Source organism: Myotis lucifugus, unplaced genomic scaffold, assembly GCF_000147115.1.
Source record: "Myotis lucifugus unplaced genomic scaffold, Myoluc2.0 scaffold_262, whole genome shotgun sequence".
NCBI classification, from domain to species: Eukaryota; Metazoa; Chordata; class Mammalia; order Chiroptera; family Vespertilionidae; genus Myotis; species Myotis lucifugus.
The window spans coordinates 1,261,754-1,280,899 of NW_005871310.1; the positions used below are offsets into that span (position 1 = coordinate 1,261,754).

The window sequence follows — 19,146 nt, forward strand, 5'->3', positions numbered from 1 at the left end:
ATGCTTTGCCCACAGCCATGGTTTTACCATGTGACCTCACCCCTGGCCCTTCTACGCGAGGCGATGAGTAGTAACCTGGAGCAAGCCATTTCTCTCTGGAGAAGCTAAAGTAAGAGGACAGAAGACATTCCCAGGTAGGTGTGGGGAGCCAAGCTGAAAGCCACCCAGACAGGCTGGAGACCATGCCATTTTGGATCATTTATGGGTTGATGAATCAGCTGAGAAAGTGAGTGCTGAGAGAGGCAAGAGGATGGAGAAGGGTGCAGGGCAGTGGAGAGGAGAACCCCGGAAGCTCTGAGAGATCTTGGTTTCTCAGTTTTCTGATTCCCATAAGGCAATATTTTTACACTGGCTCACACCTGGCCTTTGGGAAGCCACACAAGTGCTCCCCAGCTCCACATCTCCAGATCTTGCCTTGCTGGGGCCAGGGGACACACACAAAGGATACTGGGGCTGTGACAGATGGGAGCCCATTGGGCAAAGGTGAGTCCTGCATTGGGTCAAGACTGACAATAAGGACCCTGAGGGTGAGTCCTGGGAAATCTTTCCTGGCAGAGCAGGCCATTGCTAGTTCTGGGAGCTTGGAGGCAAGTGGGGCACAACCTGTAAGGGACCTGGTAGGACCCGGGAGTGTTCTACTAGGCCTGGCAACACCAACTGCTTCATCCAGCATCATATTGTGGAAATTAGAGTATGGATTCTGGAGCCATAAGGCTTGGGTTCAACTCCCAGATCAGCCCTTAATTATCCTTGAGCATGCTGCCTGTTTTCCCACCTGTAAAGTGGGGATTAAAACAGTATCTCATAATGGTGAGGATTAAGTGAGTACATTTAGAGCAGTCTACATGTCTTACTGAGAGGTCTCTATGTGTGTTATTGCCACTAGTGTAACTCTGGGACCTTCTCTTAAATCCTTTTTATTTTCTTAGAGTCTTTAAGGACTCCCTACTGAAATAGCACAGGCACAAATTGCCTGCCCCCAAATGGTCCTGTTCTCTCTTTGTGCTCAGGGACAGACATATGGGGTTGCTCCTTCATTGTGGTGGAATATTTAGGGGGAGAGCAGAGTCTCTGGAGGAGGCTGCCCGCCATAGCTTGTGCGAGCACCCTGGGGAGTCAGGGACAAGCAGTGCCCCGGCCAGGTCTCAGTGTCCATAGAGGGCAGTGCTGCTCCTGGAAACCACACGTGCCTGTCCTGCTCCTCACCTGTCCCTGCCTCACACAGCCCAGGCTGAACTCGGAGCCTTCTGTCAGTCTTGCCCTAAGTGCACCACCTCATTTTGCACCCATCTTTAGACTTGTTCTGTACAGTTTTCTCGGCTGGAAGATAGAGTCTAGTACAGTGCTTGTTATGCACCAACGAATCTTAGCCATCAGGATTAATACTGCAGCACTGGCTCCACCGGACGAGTCTGCTTCCCCATTCCCATTGCTGCTGGCCCTGGGTGTTGGGCACACGCCCCTCCTGGTATAACTTTTTCTAGGCCTCTCTTCAGCCCTTGCCTGGAGCACTCTTCCTGGGGACTGGACACTAGGAAAACCCTATCTTTGGCCATCCTGAGCTGTCCCTGCTCCTGGGGCCCTGAGCGCAGTAGCTGGCTTTCCTGACCCCCACCTGCCTCTGCAGCTTTTCCCAGGCCCATTCCCGCCATTCCTTTTCTTTCATCCTCAGCCCCCGTCCGGCTTCCTTCTATTTCTTTCTCCTCCCAGTCTTCCTTTCTCCCTCTCCTTTCTCTCTCTCCTCAGGATAACCCTGTGGTCCCTGGGTTCTTTTCTCATCTGTACTCCAGGAATCTCTGGGGTTAACAGGAGTCCTGTGCACTTATCTGTTGGGCTTAGACCCAACATATCATAATCACATGCTCCAGACACATGGATGTTTCCTTTCAAACAGTGTTTATGGTGGCAGCTTTCATCCATTCATCCAGCAAAGAGAGGGCTACTCCATGCTCAGTCCTGGTGTGGAGTAACTGGGGTAAATAAAAAAGATGTGGCCCCAATTCTCATGGAGGTTAGTGAGGGGAGAAAGAGATGAGCAAATATACAAGATGATTTTGTTAAGTGCCATGAAGAGAGAGCAGGGTGATGTGGGAGAAAGTGACGGAGGTTGTCAGGGCCTCACAAAGAGGTAACACTTGAGTGAGACCTAGATGATCAGATTGCATCAGAGGACCAGGCAGTGTTTTTTGTCAAAAATAACAGGTTCTGACTCCGGTTAACGTAAGCAGAGAAGGAATGCACTGGAAAGGTATCAGGTAGTTCAGAGAATGGGTGGGAGGCCTGGAAAATTAGGCCGGCACAGAGGCGGTTGCTAAAGGAGGCTGGTGGCCAGAACCTTGACCAGAGTCATCATCTCAGCAGGCTCTGTCAGCACCCGGCTGCCACTGCTCTGGAGACCGGACACCATTAGACTTGGAACCCTGGACTCACTGGCATGCCACCACGGGAGACCTCCAAACAGGGACTGATTACCTGCCCCACACACAGGTTTGTTCTCTACTGGGTGGCCTGTTAGAAATGAAGTCAGCTTCCTTCTCATGTAGAGTGAAAGCCAGCCTTTAAAAGTCCTACTTGGTTTGGTCTCCTGTACCCCTGTGTCCTCATCTATCGCTCTTCCCTTGCCCCACCCTGCTCCAGCCACATGGGCTATTCCTCAGTTACTCCAAGCCTGCCCTCACCTATAGGGGCGCTGGCTGTTCCCTTCACTTAGAATACTCTTCCCCAAGTACACCCATAGCTCCCTACCTCACCAGCTCCAAGTCTTAGCTTAGAAGTCATTTCTCCAGAGGCCCATCTGATCTCCCTATGTAAGCCCAACCAATCTAGCCCACATGCCCATTTAAAAAGATCTTTGATCATATCATTATTATACTTACTGTTTATTGATTATCTTCTTGACGAATCTGCTCTAGGAGCCTAGACCTGGGACCTAGACTAGTGCTTGGCATTAAAGTTAACACTCACAGCTGTTTGTCGAATGGGTCACTGACAGTGTGGTATGCTGTTCCTGGTATAAAAAGTCTTGGGAAGAATGAGTTGAATTCTGGTTCTGTCACTTACCAGAGGTTCAACCTCTCTGAACCTGTTTTCTCATCTGTAACATGGAAACCTACCTCAAATGAATTCTTGAAGAGTAAATGAGAGGAGGTGCTGAATAAGCTCCAGTTGCCATTTTCTCATTCTTTCCTGCCCACCTGTTCAAATCTATTAAATGATCTCCCAAGCCAATAGGATTGCAATGAATGTTTCCATTTACTTTGATTATATGTCATTACAAATATTAACAAATAAGACTTAAAAAGGACACCTTTGGGTAGGTCAGACGAAAGTACAAAAATTGTGTGTGGGGCTGCAGTTTAAGGACGTTTTCTGCAGCCATCACATGGTAGCAAAACAGTGTTAAGCAGTGCACGAGAGTCTGTGTCGAGGACAGCCAGAGTCCATGCATCGAGAGGTTCTCAGTTGGGAAGGAACAAAGACTGGACATGCACGGGCCGGGAGGTGCAGTTCCTCGCTCTCACCCCTAGAGGTCAGGAGGTTACCGCTTCAGGGTTGGAAGACTGGCCCGTCCGGGATTGGCTAGTGCTGGCGTTGGGTGGGTGGAGGCTAGGAAGGGAGGTGGTGGAGGTGGATGCAGCGCATTAGGAGACCCCCTGGTTACTGACACCTGACTTTGAAATGACATTTTTTTCTTTTTTTGGTGTCAATTTCCCATCTTCGTAAATCTGATGGATCAGAGGAAAGATGCCAGTTTGGGGTCAAAGGCAGAGCTTTGCAGCTTCTCAGAGCTTTTTCTTTAACAGAGATACAATCTGCAAGTGGTCTAGAACAGCGCCAGGGTTCTGGTGAAGGGTCTGTCACTCTCTGGGGGCCCTCCTGCCCAAGGGCCCCACCCTTCACTTGGGATGGCTGTGCTTCTAGAAGCCTTGCCTCCTGTGGTCGGCTGGGACCACTGAGGGCCAAACCTACCTACCCTTGCACGGCCTGGGGCAGTAGAGGGCCCTGGACTGGGTGCTAGGAGTCCTGGGTTCTTGTCCCAGCTGAGCCTCGGTTTCCCTATGTATCTGATAAGGAAGTTGTACTAGGTGGACTCACAGCCCTTTCTAGCTTTGCCTTTCAGCATTTCCGTGTTTTCACAGAGGCTGTGAGTCTGCTCTCTGAATAAGGCCCTCCAAAAGACAAAGAAGATACCCAGAGCTCACCCAGACACAAGGGTTGTGAAGATTCATTAAGACAGTGCACAAAGCCTTCTTAAAGATGGGAAAACCAAGGTTCCATGACCAGCCAAGCTTGCCAGGTACTGTGTGGGGGCTGGAGTCCCGAGTTCCCTGCAAACGGGAAAGGGCTGATGGGCACTTGGTGGGATTCACATCATCACCCCAGGCCTCAGATGGTGGTGTGCTTTGTGTTTGCAGCAGAAGGTCCAACCCCTGTGAGCCCTGCTGCTACCGTTGGTGTGTGTGGGCAGCAGGTAGGGGAGAGCCCTAGGCTGGCAGCCAGCAGGAACTCATGTGCGAGCCCAGCATCCTACTTCCCCTGAAGTGTGGTGTCCAGAGCACTGGGCTGGGGATGGGACAGGGGCCATGGAGCTTGGTCTGCCCCAGCTGTGGTAAGGCTGCAAGGCCTTTCCCTCTCCCATCAAGTGCAGTAATAGACTGAACACAGAAATTCCTTGGTTATGCATTTTTTTCATCCAGAATCCCTGAAGGCCCCTTGGTAAGCAGGGAAAGTCTGGGGCTTCAGACTCGGGCCCCAATCCTTCAACCCCTCTTTGGAGACCCTAACTCAGGGTACAGACAGGCCACAGGCAGGGTGTCTTCCTCTTAGCTTTCCTGTACTGCTGCCCAGTATTCCTGAGAGGGCAACCATCTGGGGTCCCCCCACTACAAGTCCCAAGGCCTTGGGGGGCAGAGGAAGAGAAGTGGATGTGGACAGGAGGAATTTTTGCTTCTTTTCATGCAAAACAAGGGACCCTTTTCTGTTCTGACTACAGCTAATCTGATGCTGGGAAGAACGAGAGGCAGGGTCCATCCTCCAGGTTCCTCAGGAGGAGAAAGATCAAAGGTGGGCGAATTGGGTCTGAGGATTGAACTTGACCCTGCCCCAACATCAGTTTCACCACAGGGCTTCCATCACTTCCCCCACAGCTAGGAGCCCAGGCTGGCCTGGCCACCAGGGATGGGGAGGGAGCAGGGCTGGGCACCATCGTGCCTGGGCCCCAATCCTGTCCTCACACACCCTTCCCCCAGAGAAACCCTTGAGTCCCTCATAGTGCCCCTGGCCCAACCACCATTCTCTCCCCTCCAGGTCTTTGCAGACCATCCCCACTGCCTGCACTGCCCTCCCTTTTGGCTGCCTGACACTCCACTACCCTTCAAGGCCTTGCTGCAGCATGACTTTCTCTAGGAAGCCCTCCCAGCAGAGTCCATAGCACCCACAGGTGGGCCAGGCTGGCCACAGCATTCCTCACTCCCCACTGTAATGGTTCATTTCCAGCTCCCCGATTAGATGGGAAACTCCCTGAGGGCAGGCCCTGGGTTTCAGCCATCCCCAGAGGCTTGTGAAATAATTGAGGGAAGTATTTGCCAAGTGCCCACGTTCATTAGGAGTTCTGGGAAATTCACTAGACTCCTGGCTCTCAGGTTAACCTTTTCCCATCTGCCCAGGAATGCCAGAGATGAACGGATGTAGTCAGAGTCCTGTCCCCAATCTCCTCCCCCAACGCCCTCTTCCAGTGTCTGCCTCAGGAGTTCTCACTGGACCCACCAAGGTGCCCCTGCACTCCTGTTCTCTTAGCCCTGGTCCCCTGTGCCTTACTGCTGACCTTGAGTAGGGTGCTTCCTCCTGGACGGCCCCGGCCCCATCCCTGGGGTAGGTGCTGAGGCCAAGCTCCTCTCTGTCTATCTCTGGCCCTGTCAGGCCCCAGGGGTTGAAAGCAGGTCGGGCCCTCTGCCCTTGTTGTCCCTCGAGGTGGCTGGGTCCTCCATGGCCTCCAAGAGGGGGCTGCAGTGGTTCTGTGTCCGAGCAGGTGTCCTGGATCTCCCCCATCGTGGGGGCCGAGGCCCTTGGTGGCAGCTGAGGAAGCCCAGGGCCAGGCCTGTGTTGGGCCAAGTGACAGGCAAGGTTGGGTACGGTGGCAGGTGGGGGCCGGTCAGTCGCTGAGCACGGCCCCAGGGAGTTCGTTGGTGAGCGTGTGCCAGCGTTCGATCCGCTTGTCCTTGTTCTTCAGGCAGTCAAACCAGTGCTTTAGGCGCTCGCCCTTGGCATTGATGCCCAGAACAACACCGCCTGCAGGAGGGAAGTTCAGGGGGCAGCCAGGAGCCTGGGGCAGGTGCTCTCACGAGCCCATCCCTCTGGAACCAGTGTCCCCCTCCCCTTCCCAGGTTCCATGACCCAAGGCTGGACTCTGCACCTTGCCCACGGGGCTCTAAGGGTGGACAGTGGTCTTACCGCCATGCCACACCCTTGGCCCTCAAGATCACGGCCCGGGACCCTGCCCTTCCTCTACCCAGGACCAAGGGAGGGAGACAAAAAAGAGCCAAAAAGGGCCAGGGCAGCTCTACTGTGTGCAGCCACCAAGCCCACAGGGATTCGGGGCTACAAGGGCTCAGAGTCCAGCCCGAGGCGTGGACCATCACCACTTCTCATGCCTGCTCTACCAGACTCCTGTGTGACCCTCCCGGCCTGTCTCTTCCTCTGCCACACGGAGCTGGGCTGGATAATGCCTGAAGCTCCTCGTGTGGGGGCAGGTGGTCTGTGAACCCAGATTGCTCCAAGCCATTTCCTCTTACCAATGAAATCATTGGATTTTCCAATGTCGTAATCCCAAACGGTGACCTCCAGGGTCTTCTTGGCCAGGTCCCCATGCTTAATCTCATAACAGAACTCCTGGTGGCCAGAAGGGGAGAGTCAGGGCTAATGCCACATGGCCAGGAGCGCTCTGAGGTATGGGGAGGGCAGGAACCGAGGGAGGGATGGGTGAATGGAAGGTGGTCAGTGCCTGGTGGTGGATAATGGTGGATTCTCATCCATCTTGTCCACGTGTGCCTGAGAACCTGGCCGCGGTCCTCAGGGTCCCCTTCACTCCAACCCACCTGCCCCTTTGACACTGAAGCCTCTCTCTCAAGATTCCCAGGGCCTCCTGTTGCCAGATCAACTCACGTTTGCCAGCCTTGGTGTCCTTGACTTCTCTTGGGTCTGGCTCTGCTGACCACTGGCTTCCATGGTGCTCTGCTCTCTGGTGCCCCCCTCGCCCTCTGGAAGTGCCGCCTTTGTCTGCCCCCGCATTGCTCAGGCTCTGCCTGAGGCCCCTGTGCTCCTCGCCCTTCTCTCACTCCTCGCCATGATCATGTCTCCCCCAGAGCTTCTCCATCTCCCTCACACCTCCCGCTCCACTTTCTTTTTTTTTTAAAAAAATATATTTTATTGATCTTTTTAGAGAGGAAGGGAGAGGGATAGAGAGTTAGAAACATCCATGAGAGAGAAACATCCATCAGCTGCCTCCTGCACACCCCCTACTGGGGATGTGCCTGCAACCAAGGTACATACCCTTGACCGGAATCGAACCTGGGACCCTTCAGTCCACAGGCCGACGCTCTAGCCACTGAGCCAAACTAGTCAGGGCACCCGCTCCACTTTCACCTCCACATCCAATGTAGCCACAATCCCATCAATTCCACCCTCTGAAAATCTTTCTAGGCTGCTCCCTCCCCTCCGTGTGCATCACTTCGGCCTGGTTCAGCCTGGCCGGAGCTCTCCCCTGCGCCCCAGAGCTGGGGGCTCTCCCGTAAGCGCCGCCCCCCCTCCCGCTGTGACCCTTGAGAACCCAGTCCCTCCCAGGGAGAGAGGGAGAGGACCTCCTGCGGCTTCACCCGCCCCTGGTACCTCGTTGAACTCTGGGTTCAGGGTCTTCTTCTTGACTGCTGTCTTATGTTTGGATTTCTTGTCCACATCTGGCTTCAGATATCTGGAATTACAACCGATGGATAGGCAGGCAGGGGTGGGGAGAAGCTGTGGGTACAGATGGAACCAGCAGGGCTCGGAGAGGAGCACTTTGTCCCTGGAGAGATACTCAAGGCCTCCCCATTCATCCTAATCCTCAGAGTCTCCAGCACTGCTCTGTGGCTAAGGTGGGCGGTCAGCTACAGCGGAAGCAGCACGGGGCTCCCTCCGCACCTGGAGCCTCTATCCCTCCAGGAGAGAGGATGTTCCTTGTGTCTGCAAGTGTAATGTTCACAAAGCTCTCATTCCTCACCAGGAAAACATTTTTAGCAGAGTCAATCCCTTGTTAGAGCTTTTTTCTTTCTTTCTTATTTTTTTTTTTAAGAATAGCAGATTTGTTGAGCTATAATCCACATACTATAAGCTTCATCATTCTAAGTGCAAAATAGCGGTCTTTGGTATATTCCCAGAGCTGTGCAGCCATTGCTGCTACCTTGCTGGAGCTCTGAGAAAGGAAAGGCCTTTTGGGCAGCAGCAACAATGCTTCCTAAGGGAGAGGGCAGCTGGGCTGTGAACCAGCTTGTCCATGGACATTAGCTCCTTAGACTCTGGGACCTTCACCTGAGGCTCAGGGGGGCAGAGGGAGCTGCTCAGCACAGGACGTGTTCAGAAGCCGGGACAGGAAGCGCAGAGCCTCCCCTTTACAGAACTCTCACCCTGTTTCTATAGATAACTGCCCTTGCTGGAGGTACTCTGGGGGTGAGGACCACGTCTATCTCACCCACCACCAGCTTCCTGGCACCCATCTCAGTGCCTGGCACTGGGTAGGTCAATGAACATCTGTTGAATGAATTACTGAATTCCTAGAAGTGAAATTACCCACCCAAAGCCACACGTGTCTTCCTTCATTTTGCCAAATTGACCTCCTGAAAGGCCATACAGTTGACATGCAGTGCCCTTGACAAAGTGGAGTACCATCACCTTAAAATCAGCATCATGGCAGAGAGAGAAGACTTTTGTTTCTTCCCTTAAATGTATAACAAGTTGGACAACTGTAACTCAATAAAGGATCCCCTGCTCAACACAGACATGCTTGAGAGATTCATGCCTCTGAAGGTGGGCATACTGGAGTGAGCAGGGAGGCGGGCAGGGGAAGGACAGGGACGGTAGCCACAGATGCAGTTTGGCACCTACCACAGCTCCAGAGTGGGGCAGAAGCAGTGATCTCCCAGGAAGAGGCACCCCTCTCCTCCCCCTCTCCCCCGCTTCCCATCACAGCAGACCCCGGTAGAGGTGCTGGGAAGTCTTAAACAGCACAGCAGGGCCAACAGCCATTGCTGGCAGGGACTGGGGCTGTGGAATGTGAACTTGATTCCTCTTCTCCCCTGCCGCCCCCCCCCCCCACACGTGTGCGCGCACGCACACACACACACACACACACACACACTCACTCACTCACTCATACTCTACCCGTCCTGGCAGAGCCTGGTAGAGGCAGTGGAAATGCTTCCAAAACACAGTGGGGGCAGTGACCATGAGTAAAAGGGAGGTGGTGCTGGGAGCTCACAAAACCAGTCCACCACCCACCACATCCCCCACCACCGTGGGGGTGACCCCCACCATCCCAGTGAGTGTGCAGTCTTTTCCTTAACCGGGCTGATGCTGCTCACAGTGATCCCAGAGGCCCAAACAGTGCCGGTAACAGAAAACAAAACGTTAACACCGTCTGCTGGGGACCAAAAGAAAGCACCCTACTTGCTGAGTTGTTGAGAACAAAACAGTAGAGAAGAAATGAGTTCACTACCCCAACTGGGTGGGCAGACCATCCATCAAATACCATGAGCAACCAAGGTACCGTGGGAACACAGAAAGAAAATAGTCTCCAAAAAACCCCTCAAAGTCCTGGAAGACTGACTTAAATGGCAGAGAATTGCAGGTTGCAGTTGTAAAGAACCTCAACGAGTCACACGAGAACTCAGAAAGGCAGCTCAATGAGCTCAGGTATAAAATCTGTGAACAAAAGGAGTACTTTACTAAAGAGACTGGAATTACAAAAAGAACCAAACTGAATTTCTGGAACTGCAAAACGCAGTAAATGAGATGAGGAAGGCGTTAGAGAGCACCGGAAATAGAGGAGATCACTTGGAAGAGGGATCCAAAGACAGAAACCCAGAACTAAGTCAGGAGGATGAGGAGAGAAAACTAAGTTTAAAAAATGAGGGAGCCCAGCTTATGTGGCTAAGTTGGTTGAGCATCCTCCCATGCACCAAAAGGTCACCGGTTCGATTCCCAGTCAAGGCACATGCCTGGGTTGTGGGTTCAGTCCCCGGTCAGGGTGTGTGCAGGAGGCAGCCGATAGATGTTTCTCACATTGATGTTTTTTACTCTCCCTCTTCCTTTCCTCTCTCTAAAATTAATAAAAACATTTTAATCAACAGTATACAGAATTTTGAGTAAAATGACTAACAGCAGGCAATAGCAATTCTACTTCAGAATAGGGTTTTAAGTAATTATAAAGGTTACAGGGGAAAAGGGGGCATTAAAAATAACTAATGGCTGCAATTTTGTAACAAATGTATAACATAACTTATAACAAAATCATAAAAATGGAGTTGCCATTAGAAGGACTATTGTATGTATGATACACTGTACACTAACCTAATGATAACCACAAAACAAAAATCCAGAGCTGAGATGTGAAACATAAATGAGAAAACAGAAACAAATCATAGAAAACTGCCAAACTAAAATAGCAGATGGAATCACAATGGAAAAGAAACAATGGAAATACAGAGCAACCAGAAAATAAAAGACAGCCCTGGCTGGTTTTGTTCAGTGGATAGAGCGTCGACCTGTGGACTGAAGGGTTCCAGGTTCGATTCCAGTCCAGGGCACCTGCCTGGGTTGTGAGCTCGATCCCCACAAGGGGGCAGCCAATCAATGATTCATCATTGATGTTTCTATCTCTCTCTATCTCTCCTCCCTTTGTCTCTGAAATCAATAAAAATATATTTTAAAAAAAAGATAAAATCCTCATATATCAATATCATCCTAAATATAAATAGATTGAACTTACCAATCAAAGGACACAGAGTAGAGAGATGGGTTTAAAAACAAGACCCAGCTACATGTTGCCTCCAGGAGACTCCGCTCCAAAGACAAACAGGCTGACAGTGAAGGGCTGGAAGATGATCCTCTAAGCCAGCGGTTCTCAACCTGTGGTTCGCCAACCTGTGGGTCTCGACCCCTTTGGGGGTCGAACGACCCTTTCACAGGGGTCGCCTAAGACCATCAGAAAACATAGAAATACATATTGTTTTTGTGATTAATCACTATGCTTTAATTATGTTCAATTTGTAACAATGAAAATACATCCTGCATATCAGATATTTACGATTCATAACAGTAGCAAAATTACAGTTACGAGGTAGCAACGAAAATAATTTTATGGTTGGGGGTCACCACAACATGAGGAACTGTATTAAAGGGTCGTGGCATTAGGAAGGTTGAGAACCACTGTATATGTGTTTTCTGATGGTCTTAGGCGACCCCTGTGAAAGGGTCGTTCGACCCCCAAAGGGGTCTCGACCCACAGGTTGGCAACCCATAGGTTGAGAACCGCTGCTCTAAGCACATGGCATCCAGAGAAAAGGGTGTAGCAGTACTTCTATCAGATATAATAGGCTCCAAGATAAAAAAGGTAACAAGAGACAAAGATGAACATTTTATAATGATAAAGGAGATAACTCATCAAGAAGATATAACACATTACTATATATGCACCCAACCTGGGAGCACCAAGTTACATAAAGCAATTACTAACAGACCTAAAGGGAGAAACGAACAAAAATACAATTAAAGTAGGGGACACGAATACCCCATTGACAGCTACAAATAGATAATCTAGACAGAAAGTCAATAAGGAAATATCAGCATTAAATGACACATTAGACCAAATGTCTTAATTGATATTTATAGAGCATCCCAAACAACAGAATACACATTCTTCTTAAATGCAGACAGAACATTCTCAAGGATAGGCCACATGTTGAGGGCACAACACTAGTCTCAATAAATTTAAAAATGAAATCATACTAAGCATATTTTCCAACCACAATACTGTGAAACTGAAAATTATCTACAAGAAGAAAGCTGGAAAAACTACAGATAATGTAGAGATTAAACAGCATGCTAATGAACAACTATTGGGTCAAAGAAGAAATAAGAGGCCAAAAGATACATAGAGACAAATGAAAACACATTTTTGGGATACAGCAAAAGTAATACTGAGAGGGAAGTTTATAGCTTTGCAGGCCTATCTCAAGAAACGAAAAATCCCAACTGACAATATAATATTACACCATAAAGACCAAGAAAAAGAAGAATGAACGAAGCCCCTTTGTTCAGTAGGAAGGAAGGAAATAATAAAAACAGCAGAAATAAATGAAATAGAGAACAAAAAGAAAGATCACTAAGGAAAAAAAGAAAAATAAGTAAAATCAGAAATGAAAGAGAAGTTACAATGGAAACCACAGAAATACAAACAATTATAAAAATACTGTGAAAGGCTACATGCCTCCAAATTTGATTACCTGGAAGAAATGGACAAATTCTTATAAGTATACAAAGTTCCTAGACCTAAATCATGAAAAAGTGGAAGACCTAAATAGACTGGTCACTAGTAAGAATACTGAAACAGTAATCAAAAACCTCTCCCAAACCAAAAGTCCAGGACCAGATTGCCTCACTGATGAATTCTACCCAACATCAAAGAAGATTTAAATCCAGTCCTTTCCAACCTCTTCCAAAAACTGAGAAAGAGTGAATACTTTCCAACTCATTTCTTGAGGCCAACCTTTAATACCAAAACCAGGCAACACACACACACACACAAAGAAAATTACGGGCCAATATCACTGATGGACATAGATGAAAAATTCTAAACAAAATACTAGCAAATCAAATGCAATACATTAAAAAGGTCATACATCATGATCAAGTGGAGTTTATTCTAGGGATGCAAAGGTGGTCTAACATCCACAAATCTATCAATTTGTTAACTACATTAACAAAATAAAAGATGAAAACCATTGAATCAAGTATCAATAATTTAAAAAATCATATGCTTATAATCGATGCAGAAAAAGCATTTAACAAGATACAACATCCATTTGTGATAAAAATACTCATAAAATGGATACAGGAGAAAAGTACCTCAACATAATATAGGCCATATATGGCAAGCTCTCAGGTAACATCATACTTAATGGTGAAAAACTGAAAACCTTTCCACTAATATCAGGAATGAGACAAGGATGCCCACTCTCATACTGTTATTCAACATAGTACTGCAAGTCCCAGAGCAATTAGGCAAGAGAAATAAATAAAAGGCACCTAAATTAGGAATGAAGAAGTAGAACTGTCACTATTTGCAGACAACATGATTCTATTTATAGAAAATCCTAAAGACTCCACCAAAAAACTATTAGATATAATAAACAAATACAATAAAATGAAGAATACAAAATCAACACACAAAAGTTTGTTGCATTCCTCTATAACAAAATATTAGAAAAAGAAATGAAGAAAACAGTCTCATTTACAATCAAAACAAAAAGAATAAAATACCTGAGAATAAATTTTAAAAAGGAGGTGAAAGACCTCCTTTTTATATTGAAAAAAAGACACCATTGAAAACAATTTAAGAAGACATAAAGAAATGGAAAAATATTCCATGTTCATGGATTGGAAGAATAGCATTATTATTGTTTTAAAATATACTTTATACTTCAAATCTGTATGGAACCAAAAAAGCCCCTGAATAGCCAAAACACTCTGAGAAAAAATAATAAAGCCAGAGGTATCACACTCCCTGACTTCAATCTATTCTACAAAGCAACAGCAATCAAAACTATACTATTGGCAGAAAAATGGATAGACCAATGGAACAGAATTGAAAGCCAAGAAATAGGCCACATATATGGGTAACTAATTTTTGACAAAGTAGCCAAAGAAAAGTCTCTTCAATAAATGGTGTTGGGCCCTAACCGGTTTGGCTCAGTGGATAGAGCGTCGGCCTGCAGACTGAAGGGTCCTGGGTTCGATTCTGGTCAGGGGCATGTGCCTTGGTTGCGGGCACATCCCCAGTAGGGAGTGTGCAGGAGGCAGCTGATCGATGTTTCTCTCTCATCGATGTTTCTAACTCTATCCCTCTCCCTTCCTCTCAGTAAAAAATCAATAAAATATATTTTAAAAAAATTCTTTGCCCCTGCGCGCTGCAGTCCTGCCCAGCACTTGCACCTGCTGCTGTTGCTGGCCCCGCTCGCAGCCGCTGCCAGCCCCAATCGCCCCTCAGGGCTTCTCCACCTCCCCCTGCTCCTGAGGGGCGATTGGGGCTGGCAGCCACCTCTTGCACTCGCTGCTGGTGATGGCACTGCTCGCACCCGCTGCCAGTCCCAATCTCTTGGTGCCATCAGCAGGTGCGAGCGGTGGCTGCCGGCCGTGGTGGCGGGAGGGGCTGGGTGGGCCGAGACCCGCCCCTGTGCCCAACGCAGCCTCACGGCCCACAGTTGCTTTCAAGGTACACGAATTCGTGCACTGGGCCCCTAGTATACTAGAATATATAAAAGGCTAATATGCTAAGTGTCCCTCCAACGGGTTGCAATGATGTGCACTGACCACCAGGGGGCAGATGCTCAATGCAGGAGCTGCTGTGAAGCACACTGGCCATTTACAGAGAAACCGCGCTGCGGACCTGGCACCCACAAAGCAACACTTGACTTCCCCTAAGTGGGACACAGGCCCTGCCACCACCCCAGAGCGACAGCCCACCAAATCGCAGCCGACACCCCATGGTGCAAAATGCGGCCCACAGCCCAGCTCAGCCTGCAAACCGTGGCTGTAGCACCGGGTAATGACGTCATGTAGCAACGCCTGGCTTCCTCTCCCCAGCGACTAGCCTCCTTGCGGTTTCTTCAGCCCAGGAACACAACCCTGGCGTTTCTGTCAACCTGCAAGTGGCCACTGAGCTGACTTTGACATCTCCACCATGTGACTTCAGACTACTTCCTGCCATAAGAGACCTAGCGTCACAAGTGCAGGCGGCAGCACCTTGCTCCCCTTGGCAGCCCCCTCCCCTCTGTCCCCCTCAGGCCACCCCTGTAAGGCGCTCTGCAGGGTTTAGGGAATGGCCAGAACAGCATCCCCCTGTGTGCACCGTCCCGCAGTTTGCTTGGGGCTTAGCGTGTTTGGGACAGCTGTCCGTGTTCATTCATCCAGTCCTAACTCACTCATTTAACTGCACAGAACTCTGTGCTATGCATGTGCCACCTCATGTGAAGCGATTCCTCTGCTGACGAATGTTTGGCTATTTCCAGGTTATCGCTGTGACAGTGATGCTGCAATAAACAGCTTTCCACCCAGGTAGGGTTTCTAGGATACAAAGAAGGAAAATCATGCAGCCACAGGCTCACAATTTCCTGCTTGACTGGAATTGCCGACTTTCCCCTCAGTGGTTAGAAAGAGCCTCTGACTGTCCTCTGAGCGGTAACAGCACATCCCCTCACAGCGGCCTCTAATCCACAGCAAACCATTGTTTTGCTAGTGGTTGGCGTGGGGGCCAATTCGTTGATGTTTTATGTGGAAAATGAATCGCCCCTGCCCCATGTGCAGGACCCTGACTTCCCCCAATGATCCCGGGCAGCTTCCCGTTACACCTGGGTGCTGCCCTGGAGCCTGGCCGCATCGGATTGAAAAAACCAACAGCTTTACTGAGACATAATTCACATGCTGTGCAAGGCACCCTTTTAAGTATACAGTTCACCACAGGGAGGCCCGTGCTGCCCCATGGCACAACTCTGGGGCCCCTATTCCCATTGGTCACTATCATATTTCTGTCACTATCATATTTTTAAATCAAATGACAACAATGGTGCAGACACTTTGAAAAACAGTCTGGCAATTACTCAAAAGGTTAAGCATGGAGTTACCATATGACCCAGCAATTCCGCTCCTAGGTATATATCCAAGAGAACTAAAAGCATGTCCCCACAAAATCATGTATATGAATGTTCATAGTAACAGTCACCATAGACAAAAGGTAGGAACAACATAAGTGTCCATCAACTGACGAACAGACAAAATGTGGTCTATCCACACAATGGAATATTATTTGATCTTAAAAAGGAGTGAAATACTGATTCGTGCTACATGTACGAACCTTAAAAACATGCGAAGTGAAAGAAGCCAGTCCCAATGGCCACACCTTGTATGATCCCATATATGTGACATGTCTACAACAGGCAAATCCACAGACAGAAAGCAGGTCAGTAGTTGCCAGGGCTGGCTGGAGGATGGGGCAATGGGGAGTGACTGCTGTGAGCACCGGATTCTTTCTGGGGTGACAAAAGGCTTATGAAATTGTGATGGTGGCGGCACAACTCTATAAATATACTAAATACCACTGGGCACACCGGGCAGGGGCCACTCACTCTCCATGGCCTCTGTCACTGGACCTTCTCTCTGTCCCTCAGGCCGGGCCCCTCTCCACTGGTCTGCTCCTCTGACTGAAGAGGGCACCTCCTTTCTGCTGAGCTAAACTCCACCACGAGCCCCACCCTTCGCGAGGCTCACTGGGCACCCTGACTAACATCCGTCTTTTGTTTGTGGAGGGCCCAACGCTCTGATAGTGGTCATGTGACACCTGCTTCACCCCCACCTGCAGGGCCACCAGCTCCTGGGATACAGCTAGATCGCAGCCCCTCTGGGCACAGGTTCATGACTCAGGGACCCGGGCCACGGTGCACGACCCCTGAGTTAGTGTCTCTCCCCAGCGCCACCACGAGCTCCTGCTGACGGGCTGGGTGGACCCTTATCCGCACCTATGGCACCAGCGCAGGGCCGGGCACTTGTGGGCAGCACTATGTCCTGGCGGAGTTCCTTGTCCGGACCTCCCAGCTTCTTGGCATAGGCCACCCCTTCCCGCCCCCTCCTGGGCCCCATGGTCACCGGAGGCCTGAATGGGCATGAGGAGATAATTAATCTCTATCTGCATGACTCTGGGCAGCCACTCAACTTCTACAGGCCTCAGATTCCTCATCTGTGAAGTGGGGCTGCCCAGACTTAACCCGTGAAGTTGCCAAGGAGCACAGAAGAGAATTCAGCCTGCAGGCCCCGTGCCCACTGCGCTGCAGGCGCTCCCTCTGTGCTGCCCACACGGACTCCTGGTCTTGTCACTGAACCTCCCGTCCCGACGTAACAGGAGGAGGAGGTGGCCGCCTGGCCGCACACTCACGTTTTCACGTAGGGATCCGAGTAGCCGTTGGCGTCCATGGCAGCCAGGTGTGCACAGCGCACGATGCCGACCAGCAGGCCCTGCTTCTGCGAACTGTACTTGAGGGAGATGAGGATGCGGCCACGCTCCTCCAGGGACTTGTCTTCCGTCTTGTCCACCTGCGGGGCGGGCAGTCACTGAGCTGTCCTCACCTGCTCCCATCCCTTCCCTCAGCCACGGGCCCAGGACAAATGGAGCCGGTGGATGGTGAGGGGTCACCCTGGCCCCAGCCCCTTGAAGGTGCTTCCTGGAGCCTCTCGGGGTACAGGGGGCGGCCCCCTTGGGGAGAACACGGAGGACAGAGCTTCGACACATCCCTAACCCTGGGGGTGGGGGGGAGCCGGGAGGCAGGTGGGGCTGCCAGGCCTGTGCCCCGCTCGGGGATCATACTCAACTCTCGGCCTCACTGTCTGGCTTCCCCACCCCAGCCAGCCTGATGCTTCTCCACTCCTCACCCCGAGATCACCCGTATCCGCATTCTGGCTGCTGCTCACATGGACCCCTCTCCTCTGCTCTCTGTCCACCCAGGCACACCAGCTGGAGCCCCACGACCCCCGAGGGCTCCTGTGAAGTGAAGGAAGACCCACCTGCCCCCACTCCCCCGCCCAGAGCAGACATGGCTCCCCGGATCCCAGCATTCACCCAGAGCTCCTGGGGCCTCAGCATCTTTCTCAATACAGCGCTCAGGCCGCCAGGGGTGTGGCCCAGACAGGGTGTGTGAGTCAACTGTCTGCCACTCCGGCCGGGGGCCTCGCTCACCCAGGGCTCTTGTGCCAGTTTGTGTGATGTGTGAAAATTAAACGATACAAATGAGCGCGGATATTTCCAGCTGTTTTTTTGGTGTGGGGAGGGGGGTATAAGTACTTTGGGTCCCTTCCTAGAAGACCATTAAACTGGGTATTCTTCAGTGTTTACCGAGAACAAAGAAGTTCTCGGATTAAGTAAAATCTAAAATGCAGCATCAAAATGTGTCTTTGTGGCCAGAGCGGTCAATTCTAAACTGCACTCCTGTGGGGACCCTGCGTCCCTGAAACCAGACTAACGAGCTACCAGTGGATTGAAGTAAACTCTGCAAAACCCAAGCATGCCCGGGTACAGGCACGCACACACGCCACCCACGTGCACACACCTCACACCTGCGTTCCACGCTCACATGCGCCTGCGCCTGCACACTTGCTCACATGCAGACACAGGCTCACTTGCCCACACAGTGGCTTATTCATGCCGGGGATCAAATCCCAGGAACACAACTATAGTGGGAGTTTGATGTTGCCTTTTATAAGTGACATAGATCATTTGGAAAAACTGGGTTACCTGTGGTTAGTGACTAATAATAAAATAAAAAGGTCAGATCCATCACACAAATGTCTGTGAGTGGGAGAGAGTGTGACAAGGGAACATGATTCGATCAAGTTATGCAAGAAGGCAGAGCTGGGGTTCTGGCGGGGAGCTCTGGCCTCAGGGCGATTTGTTCCCAGGGCCTGACCCCGGCCAGGCTGCTCTGAGGAGCGTGGGTGCCAGGGCCCAGCCCCACACGGCGGGGACAGCCACTGGGCTCTGTCCTCTACACCCTTCCCCTTGCCCAGACCTTTGGGGGGATTGTACCCTGAACACTGAGCTGTAGGAGGGTCAGGTTTCTCAGGACCCTCGGGCCTCCTGGTCCGACACTCCCCGCCCCCAACAGAGGGGAGGTAGAGCTGAGAGACAAATGGAAGAGGCTCTGGGAGGGCTCAGCTGTTTGCAGGCCCCCGGGGGGGGGGGGGGGGGCGGGGGGGATCGGTTTTGACATCATTTTCAAACCATCACAATTTCTAGGAAAGAATTATTTCCTGTCTCCCCTGGGAATCTCACGCCTAACACGTTCCAGGTGAGTT

The 19,146-nt window shown here is 50.5% G+C and overlaps 1 protein-coding gene across 1 annotated transcript in view; it reads right to left on the reverse strand.

Moving 5' to 3' along the window:
* Nucleotides 1-3,233: 3,233 nt before the first annotated feature.
* DOC2B (double C2 domain beta) overlaps nucleotides 3,234-19,146 on the reverse strand; it is a 25,106-nt gene continuing 9,193 nt past the window's right edge. The window contains 4 exon segments of the mRNA XM_023762835.1: nucleotides 3,234-6,288; nucleotides 6,792-6,888; nucleotides 7,885-7,966; nucleotides 17,234-17,391. Of these exon segments, the coding sequence (XP_023618603.1) occupies nucleotides 6,152-6,288; nucleotides 6,792-6,888; nucleotides 7,885-7,966; nucleotides 17,234-17,391 (474 nt within the window). The 3' untranslated portion in view covers nucleotides 3,234-6,151.